The sequence below is a fragment of the Heterocephalus glaber genome, unplaced genomic scaffold, assembly GCF_053883595.1.
Source record: "Heterocephalus glaber isolate CG9 unplaced genomic scaffold, H.glaber_assembly_v1.0 deba00001572, whole genome shotgun sequence".
In the NCBI taxonomy this organism is placed as follows: Eukaryota; Metazoa; Chordata; class Mammalia; order Rodentia; family Bathyergidae; genus Heterocephalus; species Heterocephalus glaber.
This window is the reverse complement of record NW_028258357.1, coordinates 22,558,865-22,577,033: the sequence shown is the minus strand read 5'-3', so window position 1 is coordinate 22,577,033 and position 18,169 is coordinate 22,558,865. Positions and strand designations below refer to the sequence as shown.

The window sequence follows — 18,169 nt, the reverse complement described above, 5'->3', positions numbered from 1 at the left end:
GGACCTTGCGCTTTCAAGGCAGGCTCAGTGGCACTGAGCTAGATCCCTGGCCCTGCATGGTGTGTTTATTATTGCTTCTTAGAGGTCTGGGAGCTCGGGCTCTGATGCCAGGGCTCCAAAGCAAGGCGGCCTCGAGGTTGGCACTGTGTTCCTGGCGGAGAAGGGGCACTCAGCTCCCGCATAGATTACTTCTCCTTCCCAGCTGCCTCATTTGAGATCCTCCAAAACCATCTGACCTTTCGGTAAGAACCAAGCTCTCTCTAGATGCCGGAAGGATTTACAGATGGCTGTGAGCCTGGGCTCCAAGAACGGCACACGGGGAGGAGGAGGCAGGTGATGCATATGGATTTTCACCAGGACTTAACCCATGTCCTTCGGGACAGAGCTTCTTTACTTGCCTCTTCGCTTTGGGTGGAGGACTCGGAAGCCTCCATCTGAAGTGATTTTCAGTTTCACATACTGTAGTGCATTTGAGCAGGGCCATGTACATTATCGGGTTTTCTAGGAAGCTTTGTTCCCTGTGTGGCAACAAAGAGCACCCAGGAAGTGGCCACACCCAGGACTCAGCAGGTCCAAGATGGTCCAAGGCTCAGAGCGGTGCCTCACGAACATGCATTCATTTGGCAAACAGAGCCGATAGAGATCATCATCTAAAGCCAGGCGGTCTTCGAAGTTTGCGGAGCATGGTCCCAGGGATCTGTTAGACTATCCATTCGTTTTGCAAATAATGACCAAGTGCCTTCAGTGTCAACTTCCAGCAGAAGGGATGCACAAAAGCTGCTCAACAGGAAGCCAATATGGTACTGCAGGATATCTCTGGTGGACCAGGGTCTCAAGACCTAAAACTATCATGCTTGTTGATTTTTCTATCGTACATCTTCCTCACCCTTAACGTGAAGGTGGACAACCTTATCTGTCTCACTGAGTACCTGGTCCCTGAGAGCCTAGAACAGCGATGGGCACATAGCTGGTGGTGACGACTGCGATGAAGCAAAGCAAAGTCGGATAAAGGGCAGAGACAGACAGACCCTCCACCAGGGAGGCCTCTGAGCGGAAACAGAATTTGAGCAGAGCTTTAGTCTGGTGAGAGAACAAGGTCTCTCAAGGTTCAGAGAGGCTGGCTCGGGCCCTTCGGGGAACGCTGCTTGACTTGTGTAAGGAGGACTGGGTGTGTGGTGACCTGGGGTGGCCCCAGGGGACAAAGTGAGAGCAAGAGGAAATAAGAGACAGGGCAGGCTTGGGACAACTGGATTCCAAACCCGAGCCCAGCCACTTACTAGCTGTACGACATGGAGAAGGCTCCTGAACCTTCCTAAATCCCCACCTGCAGCCTCCAGAGATGAGCTGAGATGGCACAGGTATAGCTCTTAGCATGCTGGGCTGTGGGCCATAAAGAGGAAGGCCCCAGCTCCACAGACCCGAAGTTACTGCCAAGGGATGGGGACAGAGGGGCATGGTGGTGTCACATGTACTGTGTCTTCCTGTTGCCAGTCACCCTGTTTCCCATACTGTCTCCACTCCTCAGAGCAACAGGAAAAGATTCTTAAGTCTGCTCCGCCAGGAGGAAAGGGAGACTCCGAGAAGCTGGGGAAGGCCCTGGATGTGCAGCCGAGCCAGGTCTGTCACCACAGCTGGCCTGCTGTCCTCTCCCTGGAGCGCTTGGCCTCCGCACCCAGAGGAAGCAGAACAGCAGGGCTTCTGATGATGCTGAGGGGCACACGAGGAGGCCTTCTAAGGGTGAGGTGGCACTGCAGGTGGTCCCCAAAGGAGTCACCACCGCCAAACCAAGGGGAAGCAGGGCACACGCACAAGAGGGTCACAGTCACGGAAAAGGCCCGGGGCTCTGGAAAGGAGATGTGATCATCAGCCCAGGGCCGGAGGTGTGGAGGGGTGACAGGCAGGGTGTCCACGAGGAGCAGCTGGCAGCCAGGAGGCTACCTTGGTCCCCAGCAGGGAGGGAAGTAAAGGTGCAGAGGAGCTCTGCTTCCAGGCTGGACGGGCGGGTGCAGGGAGGTCTGCTGGGGCGTCACCAGGCTCTCACGGAAGGCGCTGTCCGTGCTCCGCGCCCACTGCCCTTCAGGGAGCTGTGCTCGACCTATTTCAGCAATTGGCAGCTTTAGAAGCATGACTCAAAGGAGCTGACAAGTGGTACTGAGAGGCTCGGAGGCTGGCCCGGTCCCTTCCCGGCCCTGCTCATTACCAGTAGAACCGCTCCAGTCCCCTCTGGTCCCGGGAAGGGCTGGCCTCCTGCTCATCCTCCGGCCCTTTCTCTGTCCCTGGGCTCCGCTGGTGGCAACACAGGAGGTGTGATGGCAGCTGTGGCTTCTCCAGGGTGACCTGGGGTGGGGTGGGGTCAGGAGGATGCCGTGGCAATGCCACAGGCCCTGCCCCAAGGGCCACTGGGTTCCAGGAAGGGGCCCTGTCCGGCCCCGCTGTGATTCCTCCCTGTGCTCTCCAAACAGCGACTGCTTGCCCGGCTCTCGTGACAAACACGGCCAAGTCGGGCAGGTAGTCAGCTGTGTGGGGACAGGGACCTGTGCGGAGGAAGAGATGACTTCGGGAAGCAGCAGTGGCGGAAGGTGACAGAGAGATGGGTGCTGCTCTAGGCCATGGGGACACAGAGGTCTCCCCCCGAGGCCAGAGGCGGGGTGGGGGACAGGGAACAGGGGGACAGCAGGGCGAGGACTGGGGGCTTGAAAATGCGCAGGGACGTGCTGGCCATCGTAAGAGCTTCCTGTTTGTTTCCAGTGCCCGGAGGACCGTACAGGGCTCTGAGCAGGTGAGCCAGCCGCGCCGGCTCGGAAAGGGAACCCACGGAGGACTCGCATCCACTCACTCACTGCTCCTGTCTGCTCCTTATGGTGGGCCGGACAGACACAGCCTGACAGACAGATGGATGGACACAGTCTGTGCTGAGTTCAGCTCAAGACTCCGCCATGCACAACCGCACTGAGAAACAGGTGGCGATGCAGGCCCAGTTCCCCTCTGGTGCTGCTGGACACGTGTGCACCCAGAACTTCCTGTCTGGCTCTGGGGCGGCTCCATGCTCACGAGTGTTCGGCTGAGGCGTCTGGGTTTTGTCCAGAAGGAGGTTTGCTGTAAGCCCTCCCATCCCGAGCTGCCCGATGCACTCTTAAAGCCGAGCCTCAGAGGGACGGAAGCCATGGACTAGCGTGAGAGCATCACTCGGTATCCAGGCCTGCACTTTGATCTGGAAAAGCAGCCTTATTCGTCATTTTCCAGGACCCCAGGGCACGCCGGGGCTTTCCCTGGCAAACTGGAATGTCACAGTCCCCCGGGGCAGGAGGCCACTGCCCATCTAGCCAGGTCTTAGAGGCCTGGGCTGGGGCAGGCATGGGGAGAAAGATGGAGGGGAGGGAAAAGGTGGGCACCCCCTCCTGGGACTGGGCTCCCTTGCCCTGGCAGTGTCCTCCAGTCTCATCCGCATCCTTGGGGGTCTCGGTCACAGCCTGACCCAGGCGACTCTCAAGGGACAGCGGGGACACTCTCTTGGAAGGTGGCCCCAAGGCCCTCACTGACCCCATCGTCAGAGCTGAAGCTCACTCAAGACCACACAGCTGCCGAGTCAGGCGGCCCCGCGGGCTGGGCCCTGACCGCTCACCCATGGGACAGCGCTGTGGTCTGGCAGCCTGGAAGGCCACTGGGGACTGAGCTGCCTCCAGCAGAACAGCAGACACAGAGCGGGTGCTCAGCTCTGCACCTGATCTCACTGCAGTAAAACTCAAAACACAGAACCCAAGGTCAGCAGAGATGAAGGGCTTGTTCCTTGCACTGCACAAGAACTAACGGGCAAACACCCAAGGGTGCACTCAGGACGTCTGCCGGGAGATCAGGAACTCAGTCTCCAGGCAGCAGAGGAATCAGAGCTAAGGAGCTCAGTGCCACCTCCCGTGGAGGGGAAATTCACCGCAAAAGCCGACTCCGAGAACATTTGCTTCCCTTGACCTCCCTCCCCCATGTCGACACAGTTCATCTCCATCACTGCAATATTATTAAAATACATAGAACAGAATCACTGGGCCTGAGGCTCCGCTCTCTGCCCAGCATCTGCTCATGTGGACATCGCTGCCTTGTCCTTGGGGACTTTTGATTGTTGTTGACTCTTTCGGCTTCCTCGCTCCCCCCTGTTAGGGGATGGGGCTTGGGAGCCTGGCATTCCTGACTGCAGGACCCAGACACCTCACCCCAGCCTGCACTTTGGGGACAAATCACCCAAACTTCCTTCTCTGAGGCTACATGCACCAGAGAAATCACATTTCTAAATGGCAGGCAGAGAAACAGGTTTTCCCGCAGAGCCGCCCCTCTCCCTGGGAGCTTCTGTTCCTCCTTGCTCCCCAATCTCACAGCCACATACACACAGAAGTGAGCAGTGGCCTCTCACGCAGCTCCTGTCCCTCCTAACAGCCCATCGTGCTGACTTCCGCCATGTGGCTAGTCTTCGCAGCTGTCGCTGTGTGACAGCCGTCTGCTGTCCCTTACGCACAATTCTGGGTTTCAACAATACTTTAACGAGCAACTTGGAGCCCAGAACGTTTCTGTCTCCCGCGTCATTTCCCAGGAGAAGGAAGAGCAGCCAGCTGGGCTCAGGGATCGACTCCACACGGATGCTCTCTTCCCCTCCCATCGCTTCCTGGCTGCATGTGTCAAGGCAGAGCTGAGACCACAGCAGCCCTCAGCATACGACTCGGATCAGTAACCTGCCGGCCTCCTTGCTGCGGGGTGAGCCGTAAGCAAGTGGACAGGAGCACCTTGCATCGCGCCAGACACTGCAAGCCCGAGACACGTAGGGCCTCTGTGACTTCAAGTACTTGTTGATGGCAGAGGAACTTTTAAAATACTTTTCTTTTTGGTGACAGTGCCATAGTGAAGAGCAGGAATGGGGAAGCCAAACTGTTAGGTTCAAGGCTCACTCTTGGGTAAGAGAGCTGACCTCCTGGAGCCTCGATTTCTCCATCTGCAAAGTCAGGGGGCCAGAATCAGTGACAGCAAGAAATGGGGTCTGTATGGGATGTAAGTGAACAGGCATAGGAAGTGCTCAGCCACCCCAATCTTCATGCCATGCTCAGGCCCAGGGCACCTCCTCTGGGCTCTTCCTGTTCCTTTTCCTGTTTGATTCTTGGATCTCTTGGTGCTGTGCAAAAAACCTGGGTTTGGAAGCCAGAAAGACACTAATTCTATTCCTTCCGTTACAATGGGCTAAGCAAGTTCTGCAACCCCAGGCAAATTACTTAACCCCGTGGACTTCCATTTCCTTCCTATAAAAATAAATCGACCCCATGAAGTTATTATGAGGATTAGGAGAATAATAGAAGCTCCTTAAGAGCTGACTGTAACATGCTCACCTGCTAGTCCCTGTACCTGGGGCAAAACCAGCAAATCAGTAAGGAGTGGAGGAAGGACAGGACTTGGAGGGGAAAGAAACGAATTAGGGGAACATCAGCAGCCTGCCTGGTGGGGAGCAGGAGGTCGAGGGACCATGATTTCACCCGACATTGATCTGCCCCGTACTGGTGTGACGGAGGCTTGAGCCGCCATGCTAGAACCGGGCTCAGAAGCAGCCCTGTGAGGCTGAGGCTGGCGGGCGCAGTGGCCAAGTGAGCATTTACTAGGCACTGACTGTGTCCGTTGCCCTCGTGGATGCCAGGCACCATGCTAAGCACAGAGGACAAGGACGTAGGTCAGCCTGGACTCCGCTGGCGGGGAGCCCTCAGCCAGCGCCGTGACTGCTTGTCATTGCTGCGGGGTGGCCTGATCTAAACAAGCCTCCTCAGGCCTGGTACCACGACAGGCCTCCGTGTGGACGCCCGCGGTACCATGAACCAACACGTGGCCGAATCCCTCCAAGCCTCAGTTTCCCCTGGTGTCAGATGGCAATGACTGATCGTGCCAGCTCTCGGTTCAGGGGCAGCATCTGGAAAGACTGAACACACCAGTGCACTCCATAAAGTTGTGTTTTCTTTTCCTATGGGGCCCATGGTAGGGAGGGGTCTTAGAAGCATCAGGAGGCCACGGGAGGAAGCAAGTGGCATCCGGGCACCTCACGTGCGCTGAACTTTCCCAGCGTTCCTGGCCCGTGCTGGTACCTTTACTCGATCACCTTTCTCCCTCCTCACGATTGTCTAGGGGCGGCTCCCGGAATAGCTCCACCTTCCTGACAAGCAGACTGAGGCCACGTCCATGCGTCCATGCACGGCAAAGCTGATTCACAGCCTGCAGATTTCAGAGCCTGCACCGGGCGATTCCAAGTGGAACTGTGTCTGTGAGTGGACAGCTGTGAAGCCCTCGATGATGTGTGTATGACGTTAGAATCACAAAGTGGTTGGCAGTGTCTGGGTGGGGTGGATCCAGGCCCTCGGGGGTGGCAGCTCAAACTTGAAGCTCTGAGTGACTGGAGAGCCAAGCCGCATGGTGCAGAGGGGTCCCCAGGAAGGGCGCCAGAGGACCCTCAGTCAGCCTCCTGCTGCCAAAGTCCTGGAGGCCGAGGGCTGGGATGTGGGGCTCCAAGATCCCCTTCTAGCCTGAGGTTTTAGCTGATGAGGAAGCAGCCTGGCTTTAGACTCAGAGTGACCAGTGTTCGAATCCTGGCTGGACACAGGAGGTGCGCCCTGGACAAGTTACCTAGGCTCTCTGAGCCTCAGTTTCTTCATCTGTGAAGCAGGGCTACAAGGCCATACGTGGGCTCTGCGTGGTAATGCAGTGAAGTAACACACATTAGTACTCAGCACCAGGCCTGGAAAAAAGCCTTACTAATCTACTACCCAATTGCAAACATCTTTATACAGAAAATTTTTTGAAAATAAATCACAAAGTAATCCTGCTGTCAACTACCAGATCTTTCACTTATTCCATCTCAGAAATGATCTCTGTATCCCCAGGTGCACAATCACATGGCTGTGGTGTTTTCATCTCATTTTTAGAAAGCAGGGTGTGGTACAGCTCGCCTTTGATCCTAGCACTCTGGGAGGCTGAGGCAGGAGGATTACAAATGCAAACCCAGCCTGGGCAACTTAAAAACTTATCAAGATCCTATCTCAAAATTTTAAAAAATTTAAAAAGGGCTGGGACGTAGCTCAGTATGAAGGCCCTGGGTTCAAGCCCCAGTACTGGCTGGGGGAAGTCTCTTTCAAAACCAAGAAAGTCTTTGAAGAGAGCACAGATCCGTAGGGAGGGTTTCTCAGTTCCTGAGTCCCCTGGACACTCTGCCGGCAGTGCTCCTGGTAGAGTCAGAGGCTCCAGGTGTCACAGGGCAAGGCTGAGCAGGCAGGACTCCCAGCCCAGTGCCCTTCGGCCTTGCCCTGCGAGGTGCCCAGCAGAGAACACCTCGCAGCCCAGGCACCGGCAGAGTCTGAGGAGCAGGGAAACCGCTCATGCTTCTGACCACAGCAGTTTCCACTCCTGACTGGGAGAAAAAGATGTTTCTTTCCCCAAACCTGGCATTTCTGAGGAGGTCCCCTACCTGCAGCACAGTAGTGCCAACACCCGGCCCAGTGAGGTAAACTAAAAGTTTGTGGCAACCAAAGGCCTCTCTCATGACGACACATGGACACTTTAGAAATCTGTCCAATGCCGAGAAGCTTTGAGCTTTTAGCTGAGGACTTCAACCCTTCCGGATTTTCTTCCTGGCAACTCTATGCACTTCTCAGCCAGACGTGTATTTTCTATAACATCAAAGAATGCTTTCTGGAGACACTATTTGAGAAAAGAGTGAAAGAAATGAAACTCCCAGGAGCAGAAATTTTAGCCCATCTCGTGGTCATCTGAGGACAACACGAAAGGACTTGATAGAGGGAAGAGCTCCACATGGTGCCCTATGTCTTCTCTCAGGCAAGACTACTCAGGAGGGAACAGCACAAAGAAAATGAGCGAAATGTGTACGGAAGCCGATCAATTCCATCTAAAGAGGCTCGAGTTCATGCTGTGGGTCCTAACAACTGCAGAAGAAACGTGGCTTCTTCATGGGCACTTCAGATCCAGGACCCAAATTATAAATTATAAACATGTTATATGTCTGAAGACCCCACATTTAGACCAATCATCCTGAAAAGCTAATGTGGAACTCAGTCACTCGTGGCCATTTGAATATACATATAAATTCTATAACTGTGGCATTCAAAGAAACCCTTCCTCTCCCAAGCTCCGAGTGGCTTGGGCTCATTTCACAGCAACATCAAGAGCCAAAGCTACCGCCCGCACTGCCAGAACTGTTTTCACAAAATGCATTTGTGCCTTAAACATTCGATGCTGGCTTGGTAGTGTGACTAGAATCACTCGTGGCGCTTTGGGTTATTCCAGGGATCTGTTCTGAGCCCAGTTCAAAGTCGAGGTCCCTTGTGTGGCCTGCGGATACATTTCCACCAATTTACTGGAGCCGAGGGGCCAGCAGGCATGGAGTGGAAATTCTCTGTCCCCTGCAATAAAACCCGCTGTACCCCATAACCTCACTGAGGCTGCACCTGAACAAGCCACCTCAGCACAGCCGGGTGACCGGACATCAGCTACCCTCACCAGGCTTCTCGGAGCTTGCGGATCCCTTCCAATCCAAACGGAACAACCACAGCCATGGAAGCCCAGGGGCAGCAGCTCGAAACCTCACACAAACAACTGCCAAGAGGCAAGTTATGCCTCGGGCTTTCTAGAAGATTAACCAGCTGTGGAGTGGAAGCTACACGCAGATATTGACGCGCTCCTGCTCTGAGGCTTGGAGACAACACGACCGAAACCACATAATCTACTGGTATAGGTCGGTCCAGTCCCAGTTGACCAAATCTGGGCCAAATTCAGCTGAAAGCATCATGCTGCATTTCATGCTTTCCTGCTTTCCTGCTTTTTGTGATCTCTCCAAAATTTCAAGAACTCAAGAACTGCAAGTACTCCCCAAATTTAAAGACTCAATCCAAAAATGAGGGTCTGAAATGAATAGGCACTTCTCAGATGAAGAAGTACAAATGACAAACAAACACATGAAAAAATATTCAACATCACTGGTCATTCGAGAGATGCAGATGAACACAACGCTGAGGTTTCATCTCACCCCAGAAAGAATGGCTGCTATCAAGAAATCAACCAATAACAAATGCTGGCGGGGCTGTGGGGAAAGAGGATCCCTGGTCCACTGCTGGCGGGAGTGCAGACTGGTGCAACCACTGTGGAAATCAGTATGGAGATTCCTCAGAGAACTACGACTAAAGGTTCCACTTGACCCAGCTGTTCCCCTTCTAGGAATCTTCTCAAAAGAATTAAAAGCATCACAGCACAGTGATATATGCATACTCATGTTTATAGCCGCACAGTTTACAACAGCTAAATGTTAGAAACAGCCCATATGCCCATCAACGGATGAATGGATAAAGACAACGTGGTTTTCACATATAATGGAGTACTACTCTGCCATAAAGAGGGATAAACAATGCATGCATCTCGAGACCATAATTTTAAGTGAGCTAAATCAGACTCACATGTTTAAATATCGTATTGTTTCTCTTGTGTGAGAAACCCAAAGGGTAAGTGAGGAGCAGAATGGAGGACAGATGCTGGGAAGTAGGAAGAACCTGTCCAAATGGGAAGGGGAACAAGGAGGAGGGAGGGGCTCATGGTGCATGGCAAACGTGACTATTAAATAAAATGTAAGAGCTGAATGGTGCAGACAGACGGATGGACATTTTAGCCTCACATTTTAAAGAAGGAGATGGAACTAAGCTCTTTCTCTGCACTCCGCTAAGCTATGCCTCAGAGAAGGACGCACTTGGAACTGAATTTTCCGCCTCTTGAGACCAAGTGTCCAATGACCCGGGCTAAGGGGGGGCACAAGGCGTCCTCTCTGAGTGCGGGGCCTTCGGTCCAAGTTCAGGGCGGCAGGCACCGCCACACCACAGGTCCCTGCCTCCTCGCTAAGCGTCTTCCTTTCCAAAGGAAGGCCTCCCTGACCTCAGGAAGGAGGCTGGCTGCGGGCAGAGCTCGGCGGTGGAGCATTTGTCCAGCAAGCTCAAGGCCCTGGGTGCACTTCCCAGCCTTGGAAAGAAAGACAGACAGAAAGGGACCAAAGCAGAGGCCGTGACTACACATGAAGGAAAATATCTAGAAACAGTCTGAAGTGTTTTTCAGGATTTTCTCCCTACCTAGACATCTAAGCATAGGAAGGCTAGATAGTTATTTTTGCTGAGCAATTCCAGATATTTACCGAGCAATTTCTAGGTGCCAGGTACCAAATTAAAGACTAAATGTGAGCAATCTTCATATGAGTTACGTTTTCCTAACGATCGTGGGATCTGGGGGTCCTCTCACAAAGAAGGAACTGAAGCTTAGAGGGGCTGCACAACCCGCTGGGGGCCGCCCAGCTGGACAGCGAGCGGCTTGGAGTTGGCTGCTGAGCACAGAGCTGTAGTTCTTTCTGGAAGCCACACCTGTGTCCGGGGACGGCAACTGCACACAGTGCCTGTGTCACACCACCTGATGGCCACAGAACCGGTCACGTCACTGCTGGCTGTTGTCGCGGGCTGTCCTCCCTGAGACGCATCCACTGTGGACACCGCTGGAGCTGTGACATTCTCACGGACGAAGCACACGTTAACTAAGCTTTGAGTGAATCTCAAGGAAGACGAAAGAAGCTTTCATGCTTGTGGTAAAGAAACAAATGCTTCACATATGTCCCTATTTTTGTCAACAATAATTTAAAATTCTGTCCACATAGTTAAAGGGCTATCTTAACACTCACGTAGGGAGAAATAACAAGTCCTTTTTGCTTTTGCTGCAAGTATATTTGCTTTATTAGACATCCCTCCCACTACCACCATGTCCCTCATGGAACAGAAGAGGTAGGATGGCCCAGGGACTCAAGCAGTGGCTTCAGCCAGACAGGCTGGGCTGTGGGCTTCGGCTCAGACCCTGGCTCCCTGCGCAAACCCTCTTAGGCGCCTTTCATCTTAGATCCCACTATATGAAGAGGGTGGATGAAGCAGGAACCCTGGCATATATTTCTAAAAATACAACTAATAGTGTACTTCATAGATACAGTGGACCCTTGACTTACGAACTCAATTTGTTCGCAAGGGCAGGTTGTAACTCAAGTTGGTAAGTAAAGGCTCAGGCTCCTCTACACAGCCTTCAAAGTCTCTCTCCTGCACACAGGCAGATCTCAGTGTCCTTAGGGAGACACTGGCCCAGGATTTCTCAGTGAACCCCACACAGAAAGGAGGCTGTCATGTTCCTTCCAGAGCTCTTTAAATCTGTGTCTGAGACCATCTGGAAGACATGAGTGGCTGGTGTTCAGGTCGTGAGTCAAGACTTTGTAAGTTTAAACTAAAATTCTGGTCATGACCCAAGTTGTTCGTATGTGAGGCCAGTCGTAACTGGAGGGTCCACTGTACCTAGCAACGTGAGAAGCATTTAATAAACATTAGTTTTTCAACTACAAGTGAGAAGCTGGGTTTCTTACTGGTGCTCAGCCTCGGGAAGGTTAGGCACACACAGTAAGGGTGACCTGGGCCCCACACGAGCAGGGCCCGGCCACTTTCCCTACCCACGGGGAATAGGTCACGGGGACTGAACCCATGCACCATGCCAAACCCTGTGTATTACGGTTCTTTCCATACGCACATACTTAGGGTAAAGTTTGGTTTATACATCAGGCATAGTAAGGGATTAACAGCAACTAATGGTAAAACAGAATACTGATAACAATATATTGCAGTAGAACTTATCAAAAACTTATGGATTCTTGGTTTCTGAAAGTTTCCACTTAATATTTTCAGACCACGGGTAATAGAAACCAAGGATGGCGGAGCTGAAGAGAAGTACCGTTATTTGCATCAGCCCAGTGCGCAGGGGGACAGGGAACGCATCAGCTGCTACCTCTGCCTGTTGCTTTCTCCATGTGAACTCTGCATAGCAACAGCGCCTCCCTCCTAGGGTTACTGAGAGCATCACGTAGATAACACACTTGCATGAGCACACTCGGTGGAGTGGAGGCGTGTGGTACACACGGAGTCTGCTGTTATCGCTTTCACATTTCCTACTCATGCCCTACGGCCCTATCGATGGCTGCATCTGTCCCATAAAAACCTGGGGCTCAGCAACGTGATGCTTCCAGACACGAGGCTCTCGTCCGAGAAAGAGCCGCCTCCCCCTCAGTGCCTGTCCACTGCTCTCCAGATGGGCTTTCTCTTCCTGGGGCCCATCCCTGGCTGAAATTCTGTTCTTGTATTGACTTGTCAATCTTACGCTCTGGAGGGGCAGGGACAGCATTTGTATTAAGCTCAGCAACTAGCATCATTCATCTAGCATGAATGAACGAACGAATGAATGAATGAAGTCAAGGTTTTCCTATGGCCGAAGTCTAGACGTAACCGTGGCACTGCACAGCGTCCATCGTTGCTGCCTCATCTAACCCTCTCCAAGCGCAGGAGCACCACGGGACTCCCTCGGAGGGGCTTCCTCTGGGCCCAGAGACGACGCTGGCTTTCGACTCTTGGATTTGAGTCCTCCGAGCCCTGACTGGCAGGGGCTGGACTGGCAGGGCTGGGTGGAGAAGAGCAGTCCCCGGCCGGCCTCGATCTAGCTCTTGCCAGGGCACCTTCCACCCGCTCACCCGGAAAGGTGCCGAGCTGTCGCTGGGCTGTGCTGTGCTGTGCACGTGCCCGCTGTGGACAGACACGCGGTAGGTGCTCAGCGGAAGGGACAGCTCTCCCTCTCGGCTCAGGGCCCTGTTTTTACATCCCTGTGGCTCACCACACACGGTGCCCGTGCCTTCTCTAATCAAACAGCCCTGGCGTCCTCCGCAGCAGGGACTGTGGCCGTGTTCATCCCCAGGACCTGCCATCCAGCCATCCAGCAGGTCCTCCCTGAGGCTGAAGAAAATTCAGTTTCACTTTGCTTTTCACTTTTCCTCTCTTTCCCTTCCTTTTCCCTCCCTCTTTCCCTGTCCTTTTACCCAACACCGCCAATTAATCTCTGAGTTCAACCCCCAAACCCTAATGCAATTGCAAGGAGAGTAGAGGGGTAGACGCAGCATCACAGGCTTCTCCCACCTCTTCCAGCCTGCCGAGGTGGGGCCCCCAGGGCAGCAGACGCTACCCCAAAGCCCCACAGAACACGAGGCGCGAGGGGCGGTCTTGATGGCGGCAGGGGTGGGGCTCCAGCCATGCAGCATTCTGGCCTATGAGGGGCTCGTTTTATACCTGCTCAGCCTTTTGGACAGAGACCCCAAGGCAAGCCTGCCCCAACCTGACTCAGAACCACAGTCTTAACATGCTGGAAGTGGGGGCGAAGAAGCCCCATGCTTGGCAATCGCTCCTCCCTCGAGGATGGCTGAGAAAGCAGCCTGAAAACCACTTTTCAGACAAACGCCGGGCAGGTTTCACACTGCACACGTCAGAGGGTGCGTTGGATTCTGAGGGGCGCGGTGATCCCCGGTCCGGCCACCCCTCTTCAGGCCAGGCAGCCGAGTCTTGGACGGGGAGGCTGCTGTCTCTTGTGCTGGCGGCGTCCTGGTGGGCCGGCCAGCGTGTTCTCCACGCCAACACATGTGAGGGCTGCAATGGTGGCCTCAGAAGCACTTCTGTGTCCCCAAGTTGACACAGACCACAGCCCCATAAAACATAGTGTCTCGTAGCAAATCCTTACAAGGAACGCACCTCAGCTGGCGTGAGAGGAAACTAGAGACCCTTTGAAAATGGTTATCCACAGCTCTCACTCTTAAAACCCCGTGACTCCAAAATGTTTCAGTTCCTGTTCCTTTCGGGGAGAGATTCACCTGCCGTGCATGCTTCCTGGACTCTGCAGCCAGGCCACGCCAAGAGGGGTCCCGTGGCTTCCCGAGCACCACCCTCCCAGCCCTCAAGGCTGCATTCGCCTAAGTCACAAGTGGCCCAGAAGAATCGCAGTCCTCCCAGGCCCAACTCCGCTTGCTTTTCTCCTGTACAAAGGGCAGGGACCACACAGGGTCGCCCAGGACAGCAGGCCCACACCTCCTCCTCTGCGCCCCGCCCAGCTCATCCCCCTTTCGCAGCTGGTGTGAGCAGGCCAGGAGAGAACTCCTCGGGGCGACCCCCGGGTCGCGGGGAAGAAAAGCCAGCCGCGTTCAGGCTGGCGAGCGGGTGGCTCCGGGGAGGCGGCCCTGCAGCTGGCGCCTGGGCCTGCGGACTGGGACCGGGCGGGAGGAGGCTGCAGAGAGCGGGGCGCCGCAGCCCAGCAGGTGCCACAGCCGAGCGGGGCCTTCCGTCCCGCGCACAGGGTGCACGGAGCGGCCCAGACCCCTCTCCCTCCTCGCTCGAGCCCTTTGTTGTCGCCCTGCCACTGGCTCGGCTCCTGCCCTCCGGGCCCCCGCCCCCTGAAGTCACCCGACTGCACTCATAATATTTTGTTTTGCGCCCGGTCTGTTTTCCGCCACCAACTTCCAGCGGTCTCCATGGCGACGCGCGCGCGGGGGGTGGGGGTGGCGCAGATCCCAGCCCTGGAGCTGGGGTCCCTCTCCCTTTCCGGGGTCCTAGGCCGGCGGCCCGCGGCCCGCGCGGGGACCGGACCGACAGGCTGGGGCGGACGCCCCGGGGTGCAGCCCCGGAATCCCGGGCCCTGGCGGCGATGCCGACGCCTCCGCCAGCCCCGCGGCGCGGAGCAGGTGGCCGAGGTGACCCCGCAGCCCGCACCAACCCCAGGGCCGGGTTAGCGGTGCTGGCGCGACGCAGGGGCCGGGGCGGCTCCCTCGGTTGCCTGTCCCCGTGGGCTCCTCGCCAAGGCCCCCGAACGTCCCCACGCGGGCCCCGCGGAGCCGGGCCTGGCCTGGTGGCCCAGCGCCCGCTCGCCCCGCCGTCGGGCTCCGAGGGTTCAGCTCCGCTCCGAGAACACTGGCCGCGCTGGGCTCGCGGGGGCGCACAGTGCGAGGAGCCCGCAGCCCGAGGCGCTAACTCGCCGTCCCGTTTAGGAAGAAGCCACGCGCCTGGGGCGCAGCCGACAGCCCGGGCCGCGGCCACTTCACGCCAGATCCAGGGGTCAACACCTCCACGCGCCCACGGCCTTCGTTCCCGAGTGTCGGGGTAACCCGAGTAAAGGAGCCTGGGCGTTGGAGGGGGCGCGCGTGGGGAGGACGGGCCACGCGGGACCGCCGGGACCTCGCGCCCGCTGCCCTGCGCCCTGGCTCGGCGCGGTGGCTGCCGACGCCCGGGGCCCAGGCGCGCGCGCCGGCTCCGGCCTCCCCGATGGGGCCTCTGTCTTGGCCTGCACTTGTGGGGTATTTTGGGAAAACCCGAGGAGTATATTACCGGCTCGGTGCGCGGAACAAAGGGCAGGGTTTCCGCAGGTCACGCTGAAGTGGCCCCAAGGCCGCCCCGAGAGCCCGGCCCTGCAAACCGCTCCCGAGGCCGGCTCTTCGCGGGGATTTTCCTTCCGAGAGCGAGGGACGCGGGCGCGGCTCGCTGGCCTCTGATCCCGACGCTTGTCTCTGTTCGAGCCCTTGCGGGATGAAATGATCGCGGTAACGCGCGTGTTTCTGGTCGCGCAGGATCTCACACGAAAGGGCGAGAATCGAACCGCTTGCTCCAAGGAGCGCTGGTCTCACCAAGACAGGCAGAAGAGACCTTTCCATAACAAGGGGGCCTCGGAGGAAAGCTAATTGGATTAAATTCTCTGGAAAGGAGGTGAGGGCCATTCCAGAGACCCGCCAGGAGTGCTTTGACCGTGGGCTTTGCAAGGAAGAGTGAAATGTCACTGATGCGCCTCCAGCGATTTCTCAACGCTGCCACTTCCCAGAAGTTTGGATTCTGAGTTCTGGGTGGCAGAGTCGAGATGGCTCCTGGTATGGAAGGAGGAAGCGCAGAGGGGACAGGACTGCCTGCAGAGCCCGTGTGCAGCGTTGGCACTCGAGGTGGGGGTGGCCGTTACCTCCTGACCTCTGGACACACCCAGGCTGGGAAGCAGAGAATAGCCACTGTCCTGATGGGGACGGAAGCCATGGAGAGGCTCAGCTAAAAACCACAGCCATAGGTCGGGGTGCAAAGAGCCCCAAGACCTCACATGGGCACCCTGCAAATACTTGGCCACCAGTTCTGCAGAATGAGTTTAATTTTGTTAGAGATGTTTGCTTTCAATGTTGGGGTGCTCAGGAGATGCAAAATTTCACAGGCACTTGAGATTTTAAAAATGGACACCTTCTTCACCATCACGGAGGGAACAGAGTCCTCGGGGACTCGGGCTTTGCCCACTCCCTGGGCACCCACACAGGGGAGAGCCTTGCCTGGGGTCAGAGGCCGACAACTACCCTGGGTCCTGGGGCAGGAGGGCTGCGTGTCCAGGTGGCCGGGGCTGCAGCAGGTCTTTCTGCAGGGGCCGAAGAAAGCCGGGTTGAGAGGTGCCCGGATGACCACAGCCCCGGTGGTAGGCCCTCGTCCTATCATCTAGGGCCCGAGGTCAGGAGAGTTTCCCGGGGCCGTTTATTTGCTCGGAACGGGACGGAGCGGCGGGGACCCGAGACGCAAGCACTTGTTGCTCCTTCGGCGGAGCCCGCGGGAGCTGTTCCGGGCGGGCGCTCTCCGAAGCTGCCGCCTGCGCACCCCGGCTGCGCCCGCCGCCCCATCCCTGACTCTCCTGGACCACATCACCCCATCAACCTCAAAGTTACAGCCGCCGCGGGGGTAGTGACTGAGTGGGAGGGAGTGAACTCCGAGTAACTCAGACTGCAAACTGCGCTCTGCACAGCGCTTGGACGGAGGATTGAAGGCGCGAAGGAGCCGCCACGCGGGGCAGCTGCGCTGTAAGACTCCTGTCCCCCTGCTCTGCAGGACCCCGAGACCTGAACCCTGACGCCCCGCGGCGGTGCCCAAGCCGAATAGCGGTTTGCGGACCTGGGCCAGGCCTCCCTTCAGCCCTCTCCAGCAGGCTGCAGCCTCGCGGGGAGCGAGTGGCAGGGGCCTTCCGGGTAGGCAGGAAGGGACAGCGCCTGGACATTCCTGGGGTCCCCTGTCTCTAGATCCAGGGCTGGTCCCCCAGGACCACCAGCTTTGCCGCGCGCCCACCTCCCCGCCCCCCGCCGTTCCGCTGGGCTTCCCAGCCCCGCCGTCGTTGGAGCGCGCAGCTATCCCTGCAGCGAGCAGGGAGGGGCGGCCCAGGAGGGGCCCGAGCTCCGCAGCAGCGCATCTGCACCGAACTTTGTCCCAGGTGGCGAAAGCGCGCTCCCCAGCGCGCACATCACACGCACACGCGGACACGCACACGCGCACACACACGCACGCTTCGCCCGGGTTTGGGACGGCTGCACGCTTTCTGCTCCGTTCCGGGGTCCCACTGTCAAGTTCCAGGGTCTGAAGTTTTGCAAGTCTCCGTGCAGTTCCGGCCCTCCCTGCCCCCAGGCCGCCGCCCGCAGCAGCACTGACCTGTGGAATCCATGTCGGGTTCCTCCAGTAACCCACAATGCATGCTCTTCCCATGGGCAGCACAGGCGCCCCCCGAAAAGCCCGATGTTTGGGGATCCCCTGTGCCAGAGACGCCGGGGAGGCCGGGAGGAAGGGAGGGAGGAGAGCGCGGGGCAGAGTGAGAGCGCAAGAGGATCAAAGGCGAGGGAAAGAAAGAGGGGAGAAGGAGCGAGGAGAGGCGAGGGAAGGCGGAGAGCAAGGGCAGGGGAAGCAGCCGCAGCAGCCGGCGAGGGGACACTCGGTAATCCAGCCGGGCCGCGCCAGACCCGTCAAAATGTTTGCGGATGTTTCATGGGAAAAAGCATCATTTTATAGCAGCCCCATGGGAGCGGTGTCATTGATAGGCCAGCCGGCCTGATGAATGGCCGCTCCTCAGATGGGGCCGTGGCCAGGCGCACTGTGAAGCCCATTGTGGGCCTGTTTTGAATAAGAAAAGCCGCCTCCGAAAAGGGGGGCTCGGGGCGACGCAATCCGGCCCTCCGACTTCCCCCTTCTATTATAGCATGAGCAACGTTTTTCTTATTTAAAGTTCCAGAGGCCTTCTCCAGCCCGGCCCGGCGCTCATTACGGCGAAATCAAAATTGGCTTAGATGCGGCCCCTCCCCCTCCCCGCCGGCCCGGCCGCGCAGGCTGGGGGCGCGGGGACTCGGGCGGGGTCTCGCGCGCCCACGCGTGGGCCCTACGCCTCCTCCCGCGCCCCTGCCCTCCTGGGTCCTCCTGGGTGCCATGGGGTGGGGCCCTACAGGTACAGG

At 56.9% G+C, this 18,169-nt stretch overlaps 1 protein-coding gene across 3 annotated transcripts in view; it reads right to left on the bottom strand.

Annotated features, from left to right (window-relative positions):
• Positions 1-17,813, bottom strand: part of Rfx4 (regulatory factor X4) — a 146,634-nt gene extending 128,821 nt beyond the window's left edge. The window contains exon 1 of one of the 3 annotated variants that reach the window (XM_021258377.2): positions 17,379-17,813. In XM_021258377.2, the coding sequence (XP_021114036.1) occupies positions 17,379-17,421 (43 nt within the window). In that variant the 5' untranslated portion in view covers positions 17,422-17,813. The remainder of the gene's footprint in view (positions 1-17,378) is intronic. The other 2 variants (XM_021258376.2, XM_004844808.3) reach the window with 2 other exon arrangements.
• Between the last annotated feature and the right edge of the window lie 356 nt (positions 17,814-18,169).